This window comes from Sceloporus occidentalis, unplaced genomic scaffold, assembly GCF_023333645.1.
Source record: "Sceloporus occidentalis isolate IW3139 unplaced genomic scaffold, rSceOcc1.0.p SCAF_21, whole genome shotgun sequence".
Taxonomy (NCBI): domain Eukaryota; kingdom Metazoa; phylum Chordata; class Lepidosauria; order Squamata; family Phrynosomatidae; genus Sceloporus; species Sceloporus occidentalis.
The window spans coordinates 4,887,410-4,910,358 of NW_028317001.1; the positions used below are offsets into that span (position 1 = coordinate 4,887,410).

Sequence of the window (22,949 nt, forward strand, 5' to 3'; positions counted from 1 at the left end):
TGGACAGACAGACAAATGGACAGGGAGAGAGAGAGAGAGAGAGAGAGAGAGAGAGAGAGAGAGAACTGGTAGACAACAGATAAGTAGGTCGATGAGGCAGATAGGTAGCAGGGAAGGAAGATGAGAGAAAGAGACCAACAAACAGACATTATTTGCTTTCTTGCTTCTAGCCACCTGCTTCTGCAATGAGCAGAATTGGGGAAAAAGATGATCACCACACTAAGGCATGAGTGCATAATGTTACCGAAGAAGAGCAGGAACACAGCTGAATTTTGGGGTGAAGAGACAGTAGCCTCATCCATCCCAGAAAGATCATGGCAAAGGGAAAATCAACTTGCCCCCTTCTGCTTCCCAAAGAGGAGGCAGCCGCAGAGAGCTTGCATGCCCCCCCTCTGCCAAGCGGACCATTCAGTTGTGACTAGCAGTGGCTTTTATATTCTGGCCCCATCGGAGAAGACCAAGAGTCATAGTCCTTCCTCTAGATGGGAGTTGGCCAGGGGCTGAAGGGTACTAAACTGCCTTGCAAAGATATTGCAATGTGAGAGATTCACAAGCCATTTTTAATGGCGTGTAGGGAGGCTACTCTTCAGAGGAAGCGAGAGGGAAAGTCCCAGCAGGAATCCCTACATCAACGGAGGTACAGGGTCAAAACCAGGGCCTTTCACCTCCAAATGAGAGCTCTGCCTCCTCCGCAATGACATTTCTCGGCAGCCCCCAAATTTCTAGCATTGCAGAGAGTGGGACAATGAAGATCATTCACATCGCAAACTTCGCAGTCCCTTGGTCACTTTGCTTGTTCCTTGGCTCAGGATGCCTAAACTGTATCTTCAATGTTCAGCTGAAATTTTAAGTTACTGCAGTGCTAGAAATTTGGGGACTGAAGGAAAAGTTCATTGCGGGGAGCAGAATACTTGGAGGGGGGCAATGCCCTCATTTTGCCTTGGGGACTTTCGAAAGCTGCTTTGAACACAGGTAGCAAGGAAGGAATACCTACTGTATATCCTCATGTATAAAGGGACCGTCCTGTGAGCTTTGAACGTTTCCACTATTTGAGTAGGAGCGACATGTCCTGGTGTGACAGCCACAGCATTAACAACCAAGCCGACCTAACGCAAGAGATGTGAAACAGAAGGCAAAGAAGGGTGAAACAGAGACTAAGATTTATGCTGCTCAGTTATTTCCCTTTCCATTTTTTCCTCCCTCTAGGGTACATGCACTTAATACATTGTACTTTCCATTACCTGGTACAAATATAAAACATACCCGAAAACACACATTTTGTCCTTGTAACGCATTAAAACAACAAGAAATGGGCCGGAGCAGGGGTTTGATAGATTAGCTGTCGTTCCCTGACGTTGCGCCACTTTAGTTAACAGCAAATTAATATCAACGCACGCGCTTTATCCCCCTCCTTTGTATCTGACAAAGGAAAAATTAGGCCCGAAATGTACAATTCCAAACTCCTGTGTCCAATTCCGGTAAGGCGCAATGATACACAATGGAACAAGGCTAATCCGGGCCACTTTGGTTACCCCCGGAGGGCTCCTTTAAGCGGCCATAAAGCTCTACCTCAAACCCCCAAGAGCCCTCCGTCACGATCATAGAGTCGACTTGACACGGGTGTTTTATGAGCTACCATATTTCCCGGCGTTTGCTCGGCGGGTCCTCGCTGTGATCCGAAGCCAGGGCTTTTCGTCAGCACCCAATTGTTAAAATAAATTCAAGCAAGGCAATAGCTTTGGGGTTACGTCGTTCTTAAGAAGCAGCAGAAGGCCGCCATGTTCGGAGAGGAATACGCAAACGCACACAGATGAAATATTTTTCATCTGTTATATAGCCGTGGTTGTTGAGGCACTGAATGATGATGTTCCTCATTTGATAAATGGTGCTGATGCGCAGTGGCGACTAGTGGCGAATCCCCTCTGGGTTTTAGCCCAAACTTCATCCACTTACAACGGCTAGAGAAGAGACAATAGTCTATGAGTAACCTACCAAGGAATAGCCATGGCATCACTAGGATTGGCATCACCTGGTGTTGTAACTCATGGTGCCACCCCTCCACATTGAGCTTCTCCAATACAACACCATAGAGAATCCTTAATAAGGTTCGTTGTACTAGTGTTACTTGTTGTGTAGTAAGTCATGGTATCACCCATCCACATTGAGCTTCTCTAATACAACACCATAGAGAATCCTTAATAAGGTTTGTTGTACTAGTGTTACTCGTAAATCGTAATTCCCAGATATAACAGCAGTATGCGACATACACAACTACCAAAATTAAATTGTACCTTTACATTACAATATCCCAAGCATGGTCTGCATGCACACAGTTTCATGTAATTAAAATGAACATTGTATAAGACGTCATATTACTTTGCAATCGTATATGCAAAGTAAATCCGCTTTCACCTTCCAGTGACCAAACACACACCAAAGGACACTAAATGCCAGGTACATAGGTAAAGAAAACTCACATGCTATGACAAACAGATGTATTTTGTCACTTGAGGCAGCACCTTTCCTAAAAATATGTCGACCATATTGGGTAATTTGTTTTAAAAGACATCCTAGCATGTGTATTCCTCGTTCAAGTTCTGTATTTTCCAGACTAAACCACATTCCACTTTGGTTGGATCACGTACCCAGTTCTTTTTTTTCCCCCTCTTAAAAAGGAAAGGATCTTCATGGAACCTTCCATTTTATGCCGACGAAAGAGTCCTGGGATCCATATCATTTGTCTAACCATTTCCAAATGTTCTCCTCTAGGATAGAATTTCTGTCATAGAAAGCACATCTGACTGAAAAAGCAATTTAATATATAGGTTTTGTTTGGCAATGTTCCCTCCCGGTTCTGGAAGTGTGAGATAAATGCTTTGGGAAGCTACAGCAGAAACACACAATCTCTGTTTACCTTGGGCCATGTGTGCAAAGTTGTTCAAAAGCAACGCAAAGGAATATTTGCTGCAAATATGATTTGCGTCTTATTACAATTAAGAACCACGTTGGATCGGACAAAAGCTTATCTAGGTCCGCATTGTGCTCTCAATGCGACCAACCAGTTCCACAATCAGGACATGAATGCAACAACACCCTTCTTACTTAGGTTACCATGCGAATGGTTGCCTCTGGTACCGGAGGAAATAAATATCCATCATGATCAATAACCATGTCCTCCCTAATTTTATCCAAGCCCCTTTCAAAGCAATCCAAGGCTACGACTGCACCTTGTGACAGTGACTTCCAAAGTTTAACTATGTGTCTTGCGTTGTAGCGTTTCCTTTTATCTGTCCTGAATTTCCTAAGCTTCATCCCTCTGCAGGTGATCCCACTGGGTCCTACTATTAGGAGAGAAGGAGCAAAGCTTCTCTCTGTTCACCCTCTCCATACCATGCAAAACTTTATACATCTTGCAATGGCTGGCATCCTCTTAGGCAGTTAGAATGCCGTTGGCTAGAATTAAAGACCTCATAACTGTTTCATACTGATATTTATGATTGTGGCATCAGAGCCATAACCGCAAATGCCCCTAAAATCCACCGTAAACACCAGGCAGCTGTAATGAGTTAAAGAGGTTTTGCAGTACACTTGTCCCTCCATATTCGCTAGGGTTAGAGGCACAAGACCCCCGTGAATATGGAAAAACCATAAATAACAAAAACACCATGTTTTTATCTGAGAGGACACCTCTCTAGGAATCTCTAGGTCCTCCAGGGCAACTCTGTGGTCAACGTCCGACAGACACTGACCAAAGAACTGCAATGGAGGAGCTACAAAGGCCTAGTAGAGTACTCTCTCTAGGAATCTCTAGGTCCTCCAGGGCAACTCTGTGGTCAACGTCCGACAGACACTGACCAAAGAACTGCAATGGAGGAGCTACAAAGGCCTAATAGAGTACTCTCTCTAGGAATCTCTAGGTCCTCCAGGGCAACTCTGTGGTCAATGTCCGACAGACACTGACCAAAGAACTGCAATGGAGGAGCTAGAAAGGCCTAGCAGAGTATTCTCTCCGGGAATATCTAGGTCTTCCAGTGCAACTTTTAGTTAAAGTTGACCATAGAGTTGCACTGGAGGAGGACCTAGATATTCCTAGAGAGAACATATTAATCGAACCCGTGAATAATCAAATCTGCAAATATCAAAGCTGCAAATATGGAGGGATGAGTGTACTTGCAACTAAGGCACTGGAATATGGCGCAAGCTTCTCTAGGAAGAATCCTTTGGAATAAGAAGTGGCATAAATGTTAAGAATTTAGAAACTTCAACTCGGAAAAATGACAAGATTGCTATCTGGAATTATACAATGCGAGTTAATGGTTTGCCGTCTCCAGCAGCTGCAAAGGCATTTCTTGACCCAGTTCAGGGTTCTGGTTTTTATTGCAAAAGATTTGCACCTAACTAATTTTGAAATTATCTTCTCCAGAGGGTTATGTATACACAAAACCAGTGAGATGCAGTTGTGGGTGGCTATGCGAGAGAGAGCACTTTCTCAGGAATTGTGCCTTAGCAATGGCGCCATCTCACCAGAATAGCTTGGGGAGGACTTTTGATTTGCGCAGGCCTTTCCGCAAGCCTTAGGGCCCATCCAAACGGGAAACTAGTACCCCTTCAATCAGCAACATTTAATGCCTGCAATTCTGTAGACATTATCTGCAATATGTGTCTGTGTGTTGTGTGCTTTCGAGTTGGTTTCCGACTTATGGAGACCCTAAGGCAAACCTATCATGGGGTTTTCTTGGCAAGATTTGTTCAGAGGGTGTTTGCCGTTGCCACCCTCTGAGGCTGAGAGGGTGCAAGTTACCCAAAGTCACCGAGTAGGTTTATATGGCCGAGTTGGCATTCAAACCCTGGTCTCCTAATGTTTTAGTCCAGTGCTTAAACCACTATGCCACACTGGTTCTGTTATCTGCAATACTGTAGCACCATCTGGGGCAGGGAAACCCACAACAACAACACAGAACTCTGTCCCCGAAGAGTCTATAAATGCTGGAAATAATAAATTCTCACCAGGACTGCCCTTCCAGCGCCCACTCCATTGTGACAGTCATTGTGTTGAAATCACACCCACAGCTATTTCCCATCCTGGCAACAAAGAGGTGTTTGTTATCACAGCAACGGAGCGGTCAGGGGCAGCTGTGTGCATCACAATCGGTACAAAACGCTGGCCAGAAACAATGGCAGCTCATTAGAATACAGAGCAATTAGAGACTGTTGCATTTCTAATCTCGGCATCTGCTCCCAAACCCTTTAAAACCGATCTTGATTTTAAAAAAGGAAAGAGCCACCATGGGCTCCATCCATTTCTCCTCGTTCAAGCTATTCACCGTTGCACCAAAAAGATGACTTTAATTGCAGGGAGAAACAAAACGATTCGGCGGAACCGCACAATGTGTTAAGAAAACAACAACAACCCAAACCCACACACGCACCCCAAGCTTATTCTTCCCCCTCCCCATCCAAGCACGCTCCATAAGCCAAACTGTAAATCAAAAGGCTTAATTGGAAATAAAGGCGGTGGAAGGTCTGCAGCCGGCCAGCTGCCGCAAAAGATTTCACCAATAAAACATTTTTAATAAAGATATACCTTTGTAGACGTTTGCGGTTGTAATGCTGGACACATTTTCTCCTTGTGAGGCGGCAAGGAATACGCAAGGAGAACGAACGGCTACGAAAACCATACATTGGACTCGAACGCTCCTGGGTCCTACAATTTTGACTTCTGTAGGTGTTCTTTGGAGAGGAACCTGTTCAAAAGGTTCAGAAAAATGGGTATTTAAAACACAGTCGGATGAGTCCAACTAAGAGGGGCATCTACGCTGTAGAAATAATGCAGTTTAACACCACTTTAAGTGGCTGGGAATCTATAGTTTTGCAAGGTCTTTATGCCTTCACTGCCAGAGTGTGCCGGTGCCTCTTCAAACTACAAATCCCATGATTCTGTAGGATGGAGCCATGGCAGTTAAAGTGGTGCCAAACTGGGCTATTTCTATAGCGTGGGTGTATCCTGATGCAACGCATGAGTGCAATATTCAGGTCTCAAGTATATAGTTGTGGGAGTGAGAGTTGTGCAAAATGGGATGCGACACAGAACGAAGCATTTTAGCCGCAGAAGGACAAAAGGCGACATGCCAAAGTTAAAGGAATTAGTCTGCATTTTACCAAGGCTGTCCCATGAGCAAAGAAACCAAAACGGATCCATTGCATCCGTCAACTAATTGATCTGAAATGATCTGCGTGGGAGAAAAACCATCACTGCAAAGAGACAAACTCACACTGTAGGAGATGGTACACATCTCACATCACTCCAGAAGAGGTATTCTCCATCGTCTCTCCTATGGGAAGGAATGGCTTTTTCGTTTTTAATGGTGCTTGCTAATGTAATTTCTGTATTATAAATAATGAACCTCGAAAGGCCTGCTGTCCTACTAAGCAGAGGCACTTTTTGTAGCTGAACAAGATGTTCCTGATCGACTCGCCGAGACAATCTATCAACGCACCAATATATTAGCTTTCAAATGGACCTGAAACAAAACGTTCAACTTGCCAGTCATGCCCTCTTTATATCCCAAAATACATGGCTACCGAGCATCTCAGCCCTCAGTGGGATGCTTTAAATCTCCTTCCCTTAATTTCCCCCTTTCAGCTTTTCATATTTCTATTTTTATATGTCTGTACATTTTGCTAGGTCCCATTATTGTTGGCCCTCCGTACCTACAGATTCTTCATCCATGGATTCAACCATCCACAGCTTGAACATATTCCAAAAATATATAAATTCCCAATTGCAAACCTTTATTTTGCCACTTTATACCAGGGGCACCATTTTGTTACACCATTCTTTATCATGGGACTTGAACATCCATGGATTTTGATATCCTGGAACCCAACCCTGGAAGGTACCAAGGGCTCACTGTATTTCTTGTTGCCATTCTAAGAGATGCTTCACGGGGAAAATGGAGGCATTTGGGAGTAATGCAAGGTTATGGAGTGCTTGGCGGGCGGTTTACTCATGTTGTTCACCCATCTGGAGTTTATTCCTGATGTTTTGCCAGCAGCTGTGGCCGGCACCTTCTCTCTCTCAAGATGCCAGCCACAGCTGTTGGCGAAACATCAGGAATAAACTCTTCTAGAGCCCGAAAAACCCACAAAATACTATGGACCCACAAAATACTTCGGCTTTACAATGCCTTTTTTGATTCCAGGCGTAGTAGACTTTTTAAAAAATGATGCAAATCTCCCAGTTTACCTGAACTCTGGAGAACGATGCTTTCAATGCTACTCTGAGCTGCCGCCTTACCATTTCTGCAGCCGCTTTTTTAATGGATGTTTTGACGCTGATGCTTTATGATTTTATTGTTCTTGCTCTTTTGTCAACTGGTCTGGAAATATCTATTTTGAAGGGCTGTATCCAAATCCTTAAAGTAAATAAATAAACCGGGTGACAGCTCGCGGTCGCTGAAGGGGCCATGCTTAAGCGGCTCACAATGCGGTTCACGTATGACACGGAAGCAGGATTGGCAGCTGTCTCCGCTCGGGAACAGGAGGGGACTAAGCAAGGGAGCCGTTGCCTTGTTTTGCTGGAAAAGTATGAACACAAGGAGATCAGATCAAAGGCCTCTTGGTTAGCATTCAGTTCCCCCAATGGGAAGCCCAAAGCCCCAAAGCAAGCACATTGACCCACCTGTGGCAACTTGCATTGGCACAACTCGCATCTGATCCCATCCAGAAAGACTGGGGAAAAACACAACGTTCATGGCTTCGTTCCTTTTTATGGGTTTTGTGCGTAGATCTACATGTGATGTTTCCCGCATCCTGAAAGACTTTTCATTCCCACTCCCCTGGTCTTTACAAAGCAGCACAGTATTCCTCAAAATGAAATGTAATGACTGTCTCTGTGTCCCATAGATACAAAGACAGACAGTCATTGCATTTCATTTTCCATAGGATACAGGGGGAAAGCTCATTTAAGAGCCTCAAATACAAAGATATATCACCAAAAACCAAATTCGGAATCATCCAAACCATCAATTTCTTTGGTTTCTAGGAACGGTTGTGAAAGCCGGGCAGCGAAGAAAGCGGACAGGAAGAGAACCAACTCCTTTGAAATGTGATGCTGGAGAGAGATCTTCAGATCCTACGAAGCGCACAAAAGACAAATAAATGGGTCCAAGAAGAAATCAAGCCCAAACTTTCATTGGTAGCCAAGATAACTAAACTAAAGCCTGTTACAGATTGCCAAAATAAAGCTGCTTCAGGTCTCTTTGGAGTATGCTGTTTAAATGATGCATGCATCCTAAGAATCCGGAAGCTGCACCAAAGCTGCCCTCCGGTGCTTAGGAATGGAGTGTGGCTTTGGTGAGACCTCCAGACTCTTAGGACCCATGCATCATTTAAATAGCATACCTCCAAAGAGACCCAAAGCAGCTTTATTTTGGCAGTCTGTAACAGGCCTAAGACTGTTCTTGTAGCACCTTTGAGAGATCTCTCTCTCTCTCTCTCTCTACATACTGATTCTACAGATAACACAGCGGTATCTTTACACTGAAACTGTCGTACTTTGGATGTTTCATGAGATGATTTACTGGGAAAGATGATAATGCTGGGGAAAGTGTAAGGCAGGAGGAAAAAAGGAAGACTGCATTATACATAGGTTTGATTCAATGAAGGAAGCCATGGCCCTGTTGTGAAATCGGAGGCTTTCATAGCCAGCGTCCATCGTTTTTTGTGGGTTTTCTGAGCTGTGTTCTAGAAGCGTTTATTCCTGACGTTTCGCCAGCATCTGTGGCTGGAACCTTCAGAGAATAAACTCTTCTAGAACATGGTCATATAGCCCAAAAAACCCCAAACCATGGCCCTGGGTTTTCAAGATCTGAGAAGGGTTGCTGCTAACTGGGGCTCACGAAGGTCTCTTATTCCCAGGATCAACAAAAGTCAAAGTCAACTTGACAGCACATAACCATATTCCGTTTGCGCTGGAATGCTCTATCTAAACTGAAGATAAAATTTAATTTCAGGCTAGCAACCAGAGTAATGGGTATCTCCCAAATGCGAAAGACAACAGAGGAGAGTTGGAAATGTGAGTTGCACAGATAGAAAGCCTAATCCAATCGAATGCTTTCCATCACATCTTTACCAACTAAAATAAGTTTGTTTCCTCCTCGGTTTGTCTACTCACACAATTTCCTAAACCCGATTATCAGGCTAAACCCAAAGAGGGGGGGAAAAAACCTTAGCGGATCAGGATTTCATTTCTGGCGCTGCAAAAACTTCGGTCGCGGCCAAGTCTTATCAGCTACGCTGGCAGACAGATTACAGAAAGATGCGCTCCAGGATAAGTATGAAGCACTACCCAGCTTAAACCAATTACGCACTTAGGGGCAAAGTTGTCAAACCGCAGATGATTGCCAAATCCGTACATTTAATTTTCTTGGCGTGTACATATTTCACGGGGAATTATACCGCCGGGGCTGGCTTTTTTTGGAGGGGGGGGAAGACAGCTGGTTAAAATAATAACAAAAATAACTTTATTTAAAACCCATTATGGGAATAAACAGGGTGTAAAACAACGAAAGCCCAGTTGCGCATAATGAAGGCCGCAAAGGCTGGGGAAGAAGCCCACGTCGAGCCGAGGGTGGGATTTGATTTCTTCCTCGAAGGCAACACTTTACCTCCGCATGTGTTTACTTGTTGATGGCTATTTCCATTAATTATCTTGACAACTCGTTCGCAGCTCCTTTTAAAAAGGGGAAGCGGTGTGCAAGCCTCTCGGCCGCACAATAATCCCGATCTGTCCTAATTACGCTTCGCGTAACCGGAGGCTCGAAAATGGAAGGTGAAGACGCACGCCAGTGTCAATATTTGTTTCTCGGACTCGCTCCGGCCCTATTCCAGCTCCGTGGCTTCTCCTAACGTACAACTGGGAACAACAAAAAGGAGGAAAAGGGACAAATATGATGCCATTTCAACCCAGATAATTAGCAATTATGCGCTCCGCACTCCCCAATCCAAAATCTGTTACAAACCAAGGGAAAGAAACATTAATGAGCTACTTCTGGGGTCTTTGTCCGGTGTAATAGGTTTGCATAATAATGAGGCCCAATCTGCTGGAAAACACATAAAGGACAAATTAATAAGGTGGTCATTTTTTTTTGGGGTCGGGCCCGACAATGCTTAATACAGTTTTTGTAATCTGCTCAAGACAAAGGTCAGTCGCTCAGACGCAGCCGATTATGCATTCGCGTGGCAGATGAAATCTTTATTAAACAGAACGATGAATCTGATTAACATGCGATAACAAATATACAGTCGGCAGGGGGAGAAACGCAAGCGCCGCCACCTCCCGCGAGCATCCCTCGCGCCGACTGTTAAGGCTTTACTCAGATTGAGGTCAGACTGGTATTCCCAAAAGGCGCATTAAGCTAAAAGTTTGCCAAATGTGGCACCACGACGAACAAAACAATATCCTGTTATATTTTTTAAACAAAGGGGGGGGGGGGGGGGGAGACCGCCTGTCCTGACAGCTGAGGGTCTAAATCAATTTTAGACAGAGTGAAAAAATATATTTGTTGTAAAAATAAACGCGGCGAGCCAAACATAGGGGAAGCGTTATTGGATAATCGGCAGCAGATCTCGAGAAACAAGAATACGGATGGCGCCAAGTCTTTGGACGTTTTCGTGACTTTTTCTTAAAATGGCTAAGGGGTATCTTACAAAGTAGGACAGGGTTTCTCCAAATTTCCATCGGCGGAGGTGTATTTTGTTATCACACCCACCCAGAATTGAATTTCGAGCGCACATTTCACTTTGATACTCAAAACGTCTTCCGTGCGCGAAAGAACAGCAACCGTCCATCTCTGTGCAATTTCAGTAGCTGAAATATCAGCTAAGAGAAAGGCAGCATCATTTGCAATGCCCTTGGAAGAAGCCGCCGTAGATAGTTTTTTGTGGGTTTTTCAGGCAATGTGGCCATGTTCTAGAAGGGTTTAGTCTTGACGTTTCTAGAACATGGCCACATAGCCCGAAAAACCCACAAAAAACTATGTATGCCGGCCATGAAAGCCTTCGGCGTCCCACCACAGATAGATAACTCAATGGGTAGAAGAGAAGACTGAGACATGATGGCACATCTTGCTCAGAAATACCATCAGCCATCCAAATAAATGTGCCAGGGTGCATACCCACCCAGAACTGGTTTGTTGGATTAGGATTCTGGGAGACCACAGGGTTCGAATCACAGGTCAACCATGGAAGCCCACACTCTCTCAGCCTCAGGAGAACATAGGAACAGAACACCTCTGAGCAAATCTTGCTGAGAAAACCCTGTGATAGGCTTGCCTTAGGGTTGCCATAAGTGAGAAATGACTCGAAGCCACACAACCATAACAACTGAAATGGTTAGGCCATAGTCTTTGCAAGACCAGAGAATCTTGAAAGCCTGCAGTCTTCTAAAATTAAAGCAAAGCTAAGAAGAGTTACTTTCTTAGACTAAAACTCCCTGGATGCTCCAAGCAACGTGGCAACTGTCTTCTTGGCTGGGGGGCTTCTGTGCCTTGCATTTCAAAGAACAGCTTTCCCAAACTTTGCATTTCAGAATTCAAAGATATAGTAGCTGTGTTAGTGTGAAGAATCAGTATGTATTGAGATCTTGTAGCACCCTTGAGATTCACTGAAATAAAGACGTTTGCAGCATGAGCTTTTGTAGACTTCAGTCTACTTCCTTAGTCTAAATGCATCTGAGGAAGTAGACTGAAGTCTAGGAAAGCTCATGCTGCCAACGTCTTTATTTCAGTGAGTCTCAAAGGTGCTACAAGATCTCTCCACATTTATATTGCAGAGGCATTGTAAGATCTTCCTACAGGAAAGGGCAAAACTAGTACCAATCTTGTCTTGCTAGTCTGGATCCTAAAAGGATACTTTAAACTCTGTTTTTAACCCGTGTTTTTATCTCCTGTTATTTTGCAACCTCCTTTTTTACCTGTGCTAGTCTATGACCGTAATAAAGATGAACTGGACTGAACTTGTTGGGGGTTCATACCATCGTTTTGCCCCTTTCCCTGTAGTTACTCCCCAGATTTTACCACCAAACGTCACTTTTAGGTGCCTAAATGGTGCTGCAAGGTTTTAAAAGTGCCGGGGTCACCAACTTCAGGCAGCAAAATCTCTTTGGTGGTCAAGGTCTCCCAGACTTTTCTTAGCCTCCTCTCCCACATCTTCTGACTTCCCATTAGACTGCAAACCAAATTGCTAAGAGCAGTAAAGGAAATGGATATTTTCAAAACCCCAACACACTTTCAAGCCAGCAAGGAAAGGCCTGAAGTCAATTTCGTATGTCAACAATGTCTGAAATTCTTTTAGCCTTTTCCTGTATCTTTTCCCCCCTCGTAAACATACAATACCCTAGAATTAAAGGGATCCCCGATGCCAAAAGTGAGCTGCTTTTACTGCATACTATTGCAGACGTCTGTCTAAATGCAGTTTTACTGCAGAAGGTCAGATTTCATGAATGAAGGCTAAAAAACTAAAAAAAAACCTCGAAGACACACATTTTTGCTGTAATTTTTGGTTCCCCAACAGCTCAAATCTCCCATTATGGGAGAGATGGTTAAACAGGTTGTCTCTTTCCGGTCCCCTCTTAAAAAGATCTTTTAAAAATTCAATTTTATTTCAGGCCAGGCTAAACGTCATAAAACTGCATTTTATTAAAATTACTGCGCTTATAAAATTATGATAACTACAAAATAACGTACACTTGAAACCCAAAGGGTCGCTGGGCGCTGAACCCTGTCAAAGCAGAAAAGAATGGAAATGGAAAGCAAGTTCGAACCCGAGAGATCACTTACAATGCGATCTCTCCATGGCTTGGCAGAAAGAGAAGTCATATTGAGTTCAACAAGACTTACTACAAAGGTAAGGCGGAATAGGATTGTAGTCAGGCTCCATACGGCAAATAACCATTTCCCCCAAATAAGAGGTGTCCTAAAGATTAATGCCGGTACTGCATTCGGTTCTAGGTGCCTCATTTGAAGAAGAATACAGAGAAGTGGGATCAGGTTCAGAGAAGGACAAGAAAGATGGTAAGAGGTATAGAGAAACAAACATATGAGGAAAGGTTGAGGAGGTTGGAGATGTTTGGTGGGACCCCTTTCACTGGAGGCCTTCAAAAAGAGGCTAGACATTTCCCTGCTGGGGATGCTCTAGCTCAGTGGTCCTCCGTTTGGACTTCAGCTCCCAGAAAGCCTTTAAAAAAGCATCAAAATAGGGGAACATTCCTTAAAAGGACCATAAAATCAGAGTTGGAAAGGGCCCCACAGGCCATTGTGTCAAGCTCCCGGCTCAATGCAGGAAATCCAGCTAGGTTATGGATCCCACCTTAGATGCTCCACATGATTTGGACTTCAGCTCCCATGATTCCTGACAGTTGGCCAAGCTGGCAGGGGCTTCTGGGAGCTGAAGTCCAAACAGAGGACCACTGAGCTAGAGCATCTCCAGCAGGGAAATGTCTAGCCTCTTTTTGAAGGCCTCCAGTGAAAGGGGTCCCACCAAACATGTCCAACCTCCTCAACCTTTCCTCATGTTTGTTTCTTTATACCTCTTACCATCTTTCTTGTCCTTCTCTGAACCTGATCCAACTTCTCTGTATTCTTCTTCAAATGAGGCACCTAGAACCGAATGCAGTACCGGCATTAATCTTTAGGACATCTCTTATTTGGGGGAAATGATTATTTGTCGTATGGAGCCTGACTACAATCCTATTCCGCCTTACCTTTATAGTAAGTCTTGCTTGTGCGGTTACCTTCCCTTGCCTTTATTCCATTTGGCCACTAGGTTAAACACTAATGGTAGCAATGACTTACAGTTTTTGTATCAATCACTCCAGGCTCCCATTTCTTGCTGCTCCAGGTGTTTGCAAGCCAACTGTATTCAACAACAGTGTGGGTTATATAAAGATGAGGAGCATGACGCAAAGAAAGGGGGAAATGGCACCAAGAAGCTAGAACAGAGAAGGGAACCCAAGGCAAGCAACAGCAAATGTTTGGTGGGGAGAGAGAGAGACCTATGCTTAGTGGCATCAAATATTTGGCTTGCAAAGCAAATGCTCCCAAATAGAGAGCTTTTGACGCAGCTCTACTAAAACTGGATCAGAAATACAGCATATATAATATACAACATATAGAGAAATATATATATTAAAATGTACTGCACGCTCCCACTACATTTGTTGAAATGTTTGCAGAGTCTGGAAGTATCCTTAAATGAATGAAAACAATACCTAGCAGTAAAGTCAGAGACTGCAATGCTTTGGAAAACGCAACAACCAGAGGAGCTACCATTTAGAAATGCTCAGTAGCAGACTCACATTTCGGTGGCAGCTCCAAAGCCCAGGCTCATTGTGGAACACAAGGTGCGAAAGCAGTCCAACAAAAAGAGAGGTCCAGTTTTTATGCAGTGATGTATAGGATGCCCAAAGTTGGATGTTACAAATCTTCCCAAAATTGGAACAAACATTGTCTTAAAATGGAAGGCTCTGAAGCCAAACTCTGCAGAGCTCTACCCAAAGCACAGCTGCAAGCTTTTCAGGCTCAGCTGGGCCAGATTCCATCTAGAGCAGATGGTCTCAACCTTTGGTCCTCCAGCAATTTTGGATGTCAAATCCCAGAATACTGACTGGGGCTTCTGGGAGTTGAAGTCCAAATCATCTGGAGGACAAAAGGTTGAGAGCATCTAGAGGCTGTATTGTGGGATAACATTTCCCAGAATCTCTTCAGCCTTCATGGCTACTGGCCATGCTAACTGGTGTGTGTGTGCGCATCTACACTATAAAAGTAATGCAGTTTGATACCTCTAAGTGCTGTAGCTACATCTTAAGGAATCCTGGAGTTGTACTTTTACAAGGTCTTTAGCCATCTCTGCCAAACAGCGCGGGTGATTCACAAAAATACAAATCCCAGGATTCTGTAGGATGGAGCCATAGGAGGTAAAGTGGTGCCAAACCGCATTATTTCCACGTTGTAGATGCACCTGGGGATTCAAGGAGCTGTAGTAAACAGACAAAGCAAAAACTAGTTTTCCAAACCTCTGGTCTTACTAGAGAATAAACCTTTTCTCACAAGATATACCTCATCAGGTGGGTAGATCTGTTTTTCTGAAGATTTCCCTGAAGATGCCATCCACAGATGCTGGCGAAACATCAGGAATAAACTCTGCTAGAACATGGCCACATAGCTCCCCAAACCCACAAAAAACTATAGATCTGTGTCTGGTTGTTAACTTACCCAGCACCTTTAGGCACCTATGTCCCCACGGTCTAGGTGGCTGCTTGATGTCCCCTCCAGTTTAAATGAACAGGCTGCCCACACACCCTGAAAAGAAAGCCCTAACCACCTCTGAATATACCTTGCCATAAATCAACATATGACTTGAAGACCTATGGCTTCACTTTGCCCAATGGTAAGGTTGGCCATGTAACCAGCTTCCCAACCTAAGCTTGCCTGTGCTATCACCCAACTTCAGTTGGCTCTCAACATCTGCGCATTTGATTATTTGCCGTTTTGATTAATACATTCTCTTTAGGAAGCTCGAGGTCCTCCAGCGCAACTCTGCCAGAAGTTGACCATAGCGTTGTGCTGGAGGACCTAGACATTCCTAGAGAAAACACCTCTCTAGGCATTTGTAAGTCCTCCAGCATGATTCTATGTTCAACCTCTGGCAGATGTTGACCATAGCGTTGTGCTGGAAGACCTAGATGTTCCTAGAGAAAACACCTCTCTAGGCATTTGTAGGTCCTCCAGCATGATTCTATGTTCAACCTCTGGAAGATGTTGATCATGGAGGACCTGGAGATTGCTAGAAAGGTGTTCTCTTAGATAAAAAGAATAATGGTTTTTTAACTTGCATGGAGGTCCTTCACCCCTAACTTCAACAAGCATGAAAGGACCACTGTACTGTTTTGGGAATGGCCATTGCTAGGGTAATTGCCATTGGCAGTCCTTTTTGCAGTTAAATTTTCCTCTGATCTCACTGTTTACAATCCCAACAACAGCAAGACCCACCAATGTGTACATAGGGTTGTCAATGGAGGGTAACACTTCATGCATCTGATGAAGTCAGCTGTGTCTACGCAAGACAACGCCGTAAGAAACCCAAGTCTTTTAAGGCGCCGCGAAACTGTTTGTCGTCTCTCCCAAGAGGCCTTTCCAAACAAGTTTGTGCCACGTTCTGCCGTTCAAAGAGCGAAATCTTCCACTGGACGGACGCAGATACATACATAGCGTTGGGCACGCTTAGCACAGCTTTTAGGAGCCTGGCCAAGGCTTACAACATTTTGGAAATACCTGCAGGGTCTTTTTTTAATCTCCTGATTTCACTGCAGGCTGATAAACTGTCAGCATCTCCTTTAGGTGTGCAAGTCACGCTTTATCTGCGGTGTACCTCACTATCATCTGCTGCCAAAGGAGTCAATGCACAGGTGCAGCCCTTCCAAGATTGAGTGAGTTCCCCCATCTTTGCACTGCGGAGTAGCTTCTGGGCAAGGAAGAGCTGGGAAAATGAGGGATTGACAATCAAATAATAATTTGGATCCCCAATGACATTTTCCTATGCTCCGCAAAGATACCAGTATTGTAGAGAAGGCAGAAACCTGTTCATATTTAGAACTTTTCTATGGTCATAGGGCTCAGTTAACAAAGACGTTCCTTTTTAAAAAACATTTCTATAGATACTCAGAGCCCCCCTTTTCTTTCTTGTTCTATGTCTGGTTTTTTAGTGGCATCAGCACCAGGAGGATAGTAAAGGAAGGTTGGAGAAACACCGACTTGTGGTCTAAGGTTGCAGCAAGTAGCAATGGGATAAAGCCAGAGTTGGCAAAGAATGGGATTCTTCTCAAACCAGTCCTAGTGTAGCTGTGTGTGCCTACCTACAACTGACAAGGTATACAGCAGAATCCCTTACTGAGTGTGTGTGAACAGCAAAACAGAAAAGGAGGAAAGCAGCTACTCCCAGCATGTTAAAAAACCACACACAGACAGAGCTATTGGTCTGGCCACCAAAATGCAAATAAGAGAAGTGGAGGCTGGTGAAAGAAAAGGTCATCTGTGGATGCATTTTGGGAGCATCCTTCAATCAACCTCTGGAAAGATGGACATGTTTTTGTTTGCTTGTCCAAGACATACCTGATCCGGGTTGTTTCATTTCACCTATGCATATTGTTAGTTTTGGATAAAATGTTTGTTGAATGATATTGTTGTTTTTTGTGGGTTTTTCGGGCTATGTGGCCATGTTCTAGAAGAGTTTATTTCTGATGTTTTGCCTGAAGATGCCAGCCACAGATGCAGGCGAAACAACTCTGAAGATGACAGCCACAGATGCAGGCGAAACGTCTCTGAAGACGCCAGCCACAGATGCAGGCGAAACGTCTCTGATGACGCCAGCCACAGATGCAAGTGAAACGTCTCTGATGACACCAGCCACAGATGCAGGCAAAACGTCTCTGAAGATGCCAGCCACAGATGCAGGCGAAACGTCTCTGAAGATGCCAGCCACAGATGCAGGTGAAATGTCAGGCATAAACTCTTCTAGAACATGGCCACAGAGCCCAAAACCCCCCACAAAAAACTATGGATACCGGCCGTGAAAGCCTTCGACTTCACAATACTGAATTGCTTTTCTTTATTGTGACGGAGGAACATATCTCTATTTTTCCCATATTATTTCTGCCTCTGGTAGCAAATGTTCTGCTAAAGAAGTAACACCCAGGAATACACCTGAGATATCCCTACATTTGCTGTGCTTGTATTCCTTTGGTCACTTTGCCTGCCACTTTTTGTTTTGGCTGCCTAAATGTCCAGCTGATGTTTGAGTCTCCGCAATGATAGAAATTTGGAGACTAAAGGAAAATTTATTTGGCTATAGGCCTCTTGGGGGTTGAATATGAAACACCTCGGGTCGAGGGGATGAATCTTGTGACTTTTGGACTCTCCCGTGTTTGACTTTTTAAACTTCAATTTCTTATCATCGTAGCTACAATGACATTTGCAAACGTTAGTGAATTCTTATCCAAACCAAACTGAAATGAAATTCTCATCCGAACCTACACCACAAAGCTATCTGGGGAAATGTTTGTGAAATATTGGAGTGGTGGTATTTCCTGAGACATATCAATATAGGACTTCAGCACTAAGCTTCTCCAAGATCTTGGGTGTAGCTATGAGGTAGGACTTTATACCCACTAGATTATCAATATGACTACTTTAGGAATATGTTTTCAGCTCGGCAGACATAACAACACAGTCGCGGCTTGCAAGTTGTGACTTCCCCCATTTCCTTTCTCAGCATAAAATAGTAACAGGGATATAAATTAACATTATCAGAGGACGAAGTGTCTAAATGCACACCGTAATAATTATTTTAAGAGCGGCCCTATTGCTCTCTCGTCACTTAACGCGCCGACGACAATCGCAGGTCCAAACCGAAATAAATAAGTTATTGCTCTGAAAGCACCAGCCCATTTGGATCAATATTTTATTGCTTCATTGGTAATAAAATATTATCATATTAAAATAAGTGACTTGCTCAACAGGCATGCATTATACAAGAGGCACATGTTTTCTGCCTAACCGTTCGCTCTTTTTAAAAGGGGTTTGATGAGGAGGAGGAGGTGTGTTTGTGATCTGCTAAAAGTTGTTGGGATTTCTTTGGTTAAAACTCCAAGAGGACTGAAGCCAAGGGCCTGCTTACCAATTCCTAACCAATACGCAAACCTCCCGCCTTCCTTACCTCTGTAGCTTTTGAGTATGTCTACCATATTCTGCTCATTTCTTGCCCCTGTTTTCCTTCCTCTCTCCAAAAGAGATCCTTGATGGACAAGCGAGGACTGACAAAAAGGTTATTCTCATTGTATTTGCATGGTGGTTCCCTTCTGGACTTCATGAGCAAAGCAAGATAGAGCCAAGCCTATCTGGCCTTGGTGTTCCAAAGCACTGAAAGCTTTGAAAGATTGGCATGCCAGGCTAAGCCATGGTTTGTTCCTTTAGCCACAAATTGTTCCACCAATGAGCAAACAAAGGATATGCCACAGTACTGGTTTTAGATATAACGATAAACCATGATTTCAACAAGTCAGAGTGTGGAAGACAACAACAAACCATAGCGTCTACCTGTGGTTTGCAACACACTGACAAACCATGGTTTATTTACATGATTTATTCACACCTGGCAAACCAGAACTCAACATATCACAGCATGCCTTGCATTACATGCCAACCATTATCAATATAGCCATGGGGACACTGTTGCTTCATCTTAAAGATCAGGACAGAATACAAAGAGAGGAGCAGTCACTGGCTGAGGGATGTAGCCATACAGACGCAGACCTAGCTATTCCTAAATTAACTAAATACTTATCCTTTAGGTAGTAACTGTCAGTACACAAACAAGGTGCATGACTGACTATTTCTCATAGCAATGAGCCTTCCCTTCAAATGGGAGTAATTTAGGCACGAGAAAGGGCTGCTTTCCAGCCACTACCATATTGCTCAGATTACGTTCAAAGAGGTCCGAAATTGTAAAAAGCCAGTTTTAAACTGTTCACAAAGATCTTTACTTAACTTGACATGAGCCAAGCTTCCTAATAATACTACGCTGCATTGTTAACCGATGGAACTACTGCTGTTATCATAAACTTATATCTACAAAATCTGTTTAGATTTACCTTTTCCTGGCGTGTTCACCTCTCTGACTAGATGCGTTTCCTGATTCTTCGTTTATAGGTTCTCTGTACTTTCAGCCCTTCAACAAATTTAGGATTCGATTATTACTTTATATCCTTGCATGACTGAGAACCAAAGTCTTAGCGAGGCATTCCCAAAACTAATCCAAATCTCTACTGTAATTTAAAGGGTTTGCCAATCTATGCTATATAAACCTATATACTTGAACATGGATCAGTAAACTTGGTTGTGCTAATGGAAACCTTTTTGCTTTTGTCCTACTTGCATCCATGCTTTCAGGACATCGAGGACAAACTCAAAACGATTTCTATATTCTCCTGCCCTCTATAATGTACATTTGACCAAACTGATGTTTAAAAGCCCAACACCAATAGGTAAATGTTGACTTTCCCCTGAAAACCGGTGTTTTTGTCTTGGAACCTGATGTGATTTTTTGGTTTAAAGACTGCAGATACTATTATTTTTTAAAAAGCTGCAGGTACATGATGAACAAAATTTTCAACATAAACATCATGGTTGGGCAAATTTCCTAGTTATCACATATTTCTACTCAAGACAACTTGGTTTCAACAAAATCATGTTCTGTCTGCTGCTCATGATAGACACTGGAAAGCGAAGAAAGCACATTGGTATCCAAGTTTGTGTGTTATTTGAGCTAGATTTGGAAGAGGATTGCTCACTGAAAGCAGTAAACAAAATCTAGCGGCTGCACAGTTTATGGGACTGTTTTCCATTTCCCCCAGTCTATTTCAAATTTCACACTTTGGAAAGAACTGTACTGTATACCTATATTAACCATATACCTCTACTCCTCCCCAGGAGAGGAGCATTTTATGAATTGGGCTATAACCCTTTTAACCTGAAAACAACGCTTTCCTGACTATGTAATTACAAACCATGGGTCATTCCAGGGATAAGCAGCAAGATACTGCTATTAAATCAATGTGAGAAAAATTCTTGTGGAAGGAGGAAGGGCAACATAGGTTTGTCCCCACAGAGTTTTAACTTGGACACTGTCTGCCCCAAATCTACACCAGTTTCCCCATCTCCCCTTTAGGATGTACTGGGGCTAACAGTGAAACATGCAGGAGATTTGGGGCCATAAAGCCCAGCTCCTCCTGTTTCTTGGTGTTTTCAAGTTAGCACTGGAGGGTTTTTCTTTAGATGTTGGCTCTGTTGCTTTGGTTGGCAAAAAACAACAACACATACACACTGATAAATGGAACATATTCGTAACATAAGCTAAAAAATTATGATTCTCCTGATTTCTCCTCAAGCTTGGCTGAACAAGAACTAATTTCCCCGTGAAATGTCAGCGATAACTAAACGGAGAGCTGGACACACCTTTGTTCTGAGATCGGGAAAGTCTGTTTTTCCTTTTCTTTCCTTCCCGCTCAACTTCACCTATCCTAGGACTCTGTCCAGATGGTCTGACTGCATCTTCATTTCTCTCACTACTTAACACGGCTCTTTGCCACTCTGCACCCATTTTAATGCTGGGCGCTGCGTCTACTGGGTTTAGTGCACTAGTTTCACAAACTTCTTCAGCCACGATAGAGATTGCAGTCTCAAAGACGGTCCCAGCGTCGCCGCAAGTGCTAGTTAGCCATTCGTTTTCCCCTTCCACTGGTTTAACGTTGTCGTAAAGTTCAGGTGTGAAATAGATACTGTCATCGCCAGCATCTGTTTCTGTAGCTCCGTCCGATGTTGAAAGTTCCACATTTCCTTTCACTGGAGAAACGGCCACATTCGCTCTGTCTTCAGGAGTGCGGAGCTGCTCTTTGGTAGGACATTCCCGAATGACAGAGCTGATAGCTTTCCCAGAAAGATAGCTAATGGTTTCCTTATGTGGCTTCAATCCAGTTGGCCTGTCCTCCTCAACCAATACTACATCTTGCTGAGGACCATTTGCCACAGGCCGGTTCATTTCACCCATCAGCCTCTTTGGCTGCCATTTTGTTTTGGGCGTGCAATTCTTATTCAGCGCAGGCAGAGGTGTGGATGTCGATGATACGCTGAAATACCGTTTTAGACCGACAGAGGCGAGCCGACTATTTGCTTTTCCCCTCTTGTTTTCACTAGTGGGATTTTTGGGTTTGGTGTCTGTAAGATTTTCTTGCTTTGTTGTCTGGTGAGATGAGTGAGGACCTGTAAGTGATGGAGAAAAGAGATCATTAGGACTATAAGAAGGAGACAGTTTTAGCTCTTATCCTTATTTCTATAGCATGGCACACACCAGACCATAAGACTGCAGAGTGATTTATGTTGACATTTTCACCATTTCAGTTTTGGGAAACCATCTACTGATCTGCTTGGTCTACCTCGGAATCGACAGACATTGGAAAGAGACATAGGGCTCATACAGACAAGCCAAAATAAAGCTGCTTCAGGTCACTTTGGAGGTATGCTCTTTAAATGATGCATGCGTCCCAAGAGGCCGGAAGCCGCGCCAAACCCACGCTCCAGTCCAACAGCTTCTCTGTTGCCCCCTTAAACTCAAAATAAACCAGAGAGATGTATCTGCTCTTAGCCCATTTGCTTTGGTGTGTTGCATCTTTTGGGGTTTGGTGGGAGCAACTGGCTCCAGTATTTTCGGAACATGCCTCCCCTGTGTTAAAAGGAACCAGTTAGACATCCTCTGATGGAGGATTCCTTTATACTCTGATATTACTCCCAGTGTCTAAGATACTATTAGCACTCCGTGAATCTTGTAGTTTCATATTTACAACTTTAAAACAATATAACAGGGTGACTTTCTTCCCCGTTCCTGGTCCCACCCTCAACTGTAAGTACAGCATTAGTAGACGACGCCTTTTCAAGTAACACAATTGACTGATGTGTGATAATGGAATTACTTTCGTTAAAGCCATACACAACTGACAAAGAGACTGCTATTCAACGAAGTGTCACTTTGGTGAAAGGTGCTTAATCCCGTCTTTCCACTCAGGAACAAAGAGCCCGTGTGTGGTCCGTTTTGTGCGTTGGAAAAACGAACATGCACACAAACATTTATTTTTTAAAAAGCCTCTTCTGACATTAGTTCCTCACTGGAGTTTAGAAAAAAAAATTAAAATTACAACTCCCAGAATCCTATACCTAACAATGGAGAGGAAGCTGGAATTTATAGTCAAGGAAAGTAGCATCTTCAAACTAGGCATTCTCTAAGGATGCCAGTCATGGATGCTGCTGAAACGTCAGGAATAAACTCTTCTAGAACATGGCCAC

At 43.6% G+C, this 22,949-nt stretch overlaps 1 protein-coding gene across 1 annotated transcript in view; it reads right to left on the reverse strand.

Annotated features, from left to right (window-relative positions):
• The window catches only part of LOC149301467 (Fanconi anemia group J protein homolog), a 173,638-nt gene that overhangs the window by 69,171 nt on the left and 81,518 nt on the right, over nt 1-22,949 (reverse strand). Inside the window, exons 19-21 of the mRNA XM_089484364.1 lie at nt 21,069-21,872; nt 19,706-19,782; nt 16,332-16,536 (exon numbers count right to left, since the gene is read on the reverse strand). Coding sequence (XP_089340490.1) covers nt 19,733-19,782; nt 21,069-21,872 — 854 coding nt within the window. The 3' untranslated portion in view covers nt 16,332-16,536; nt 19,706-19,732. The remainder of the gene's footprint in view (nt 1-16,331; nt 16,537-19,705; nt 19,783-21,068; nt 21,873-22,949) is intronic.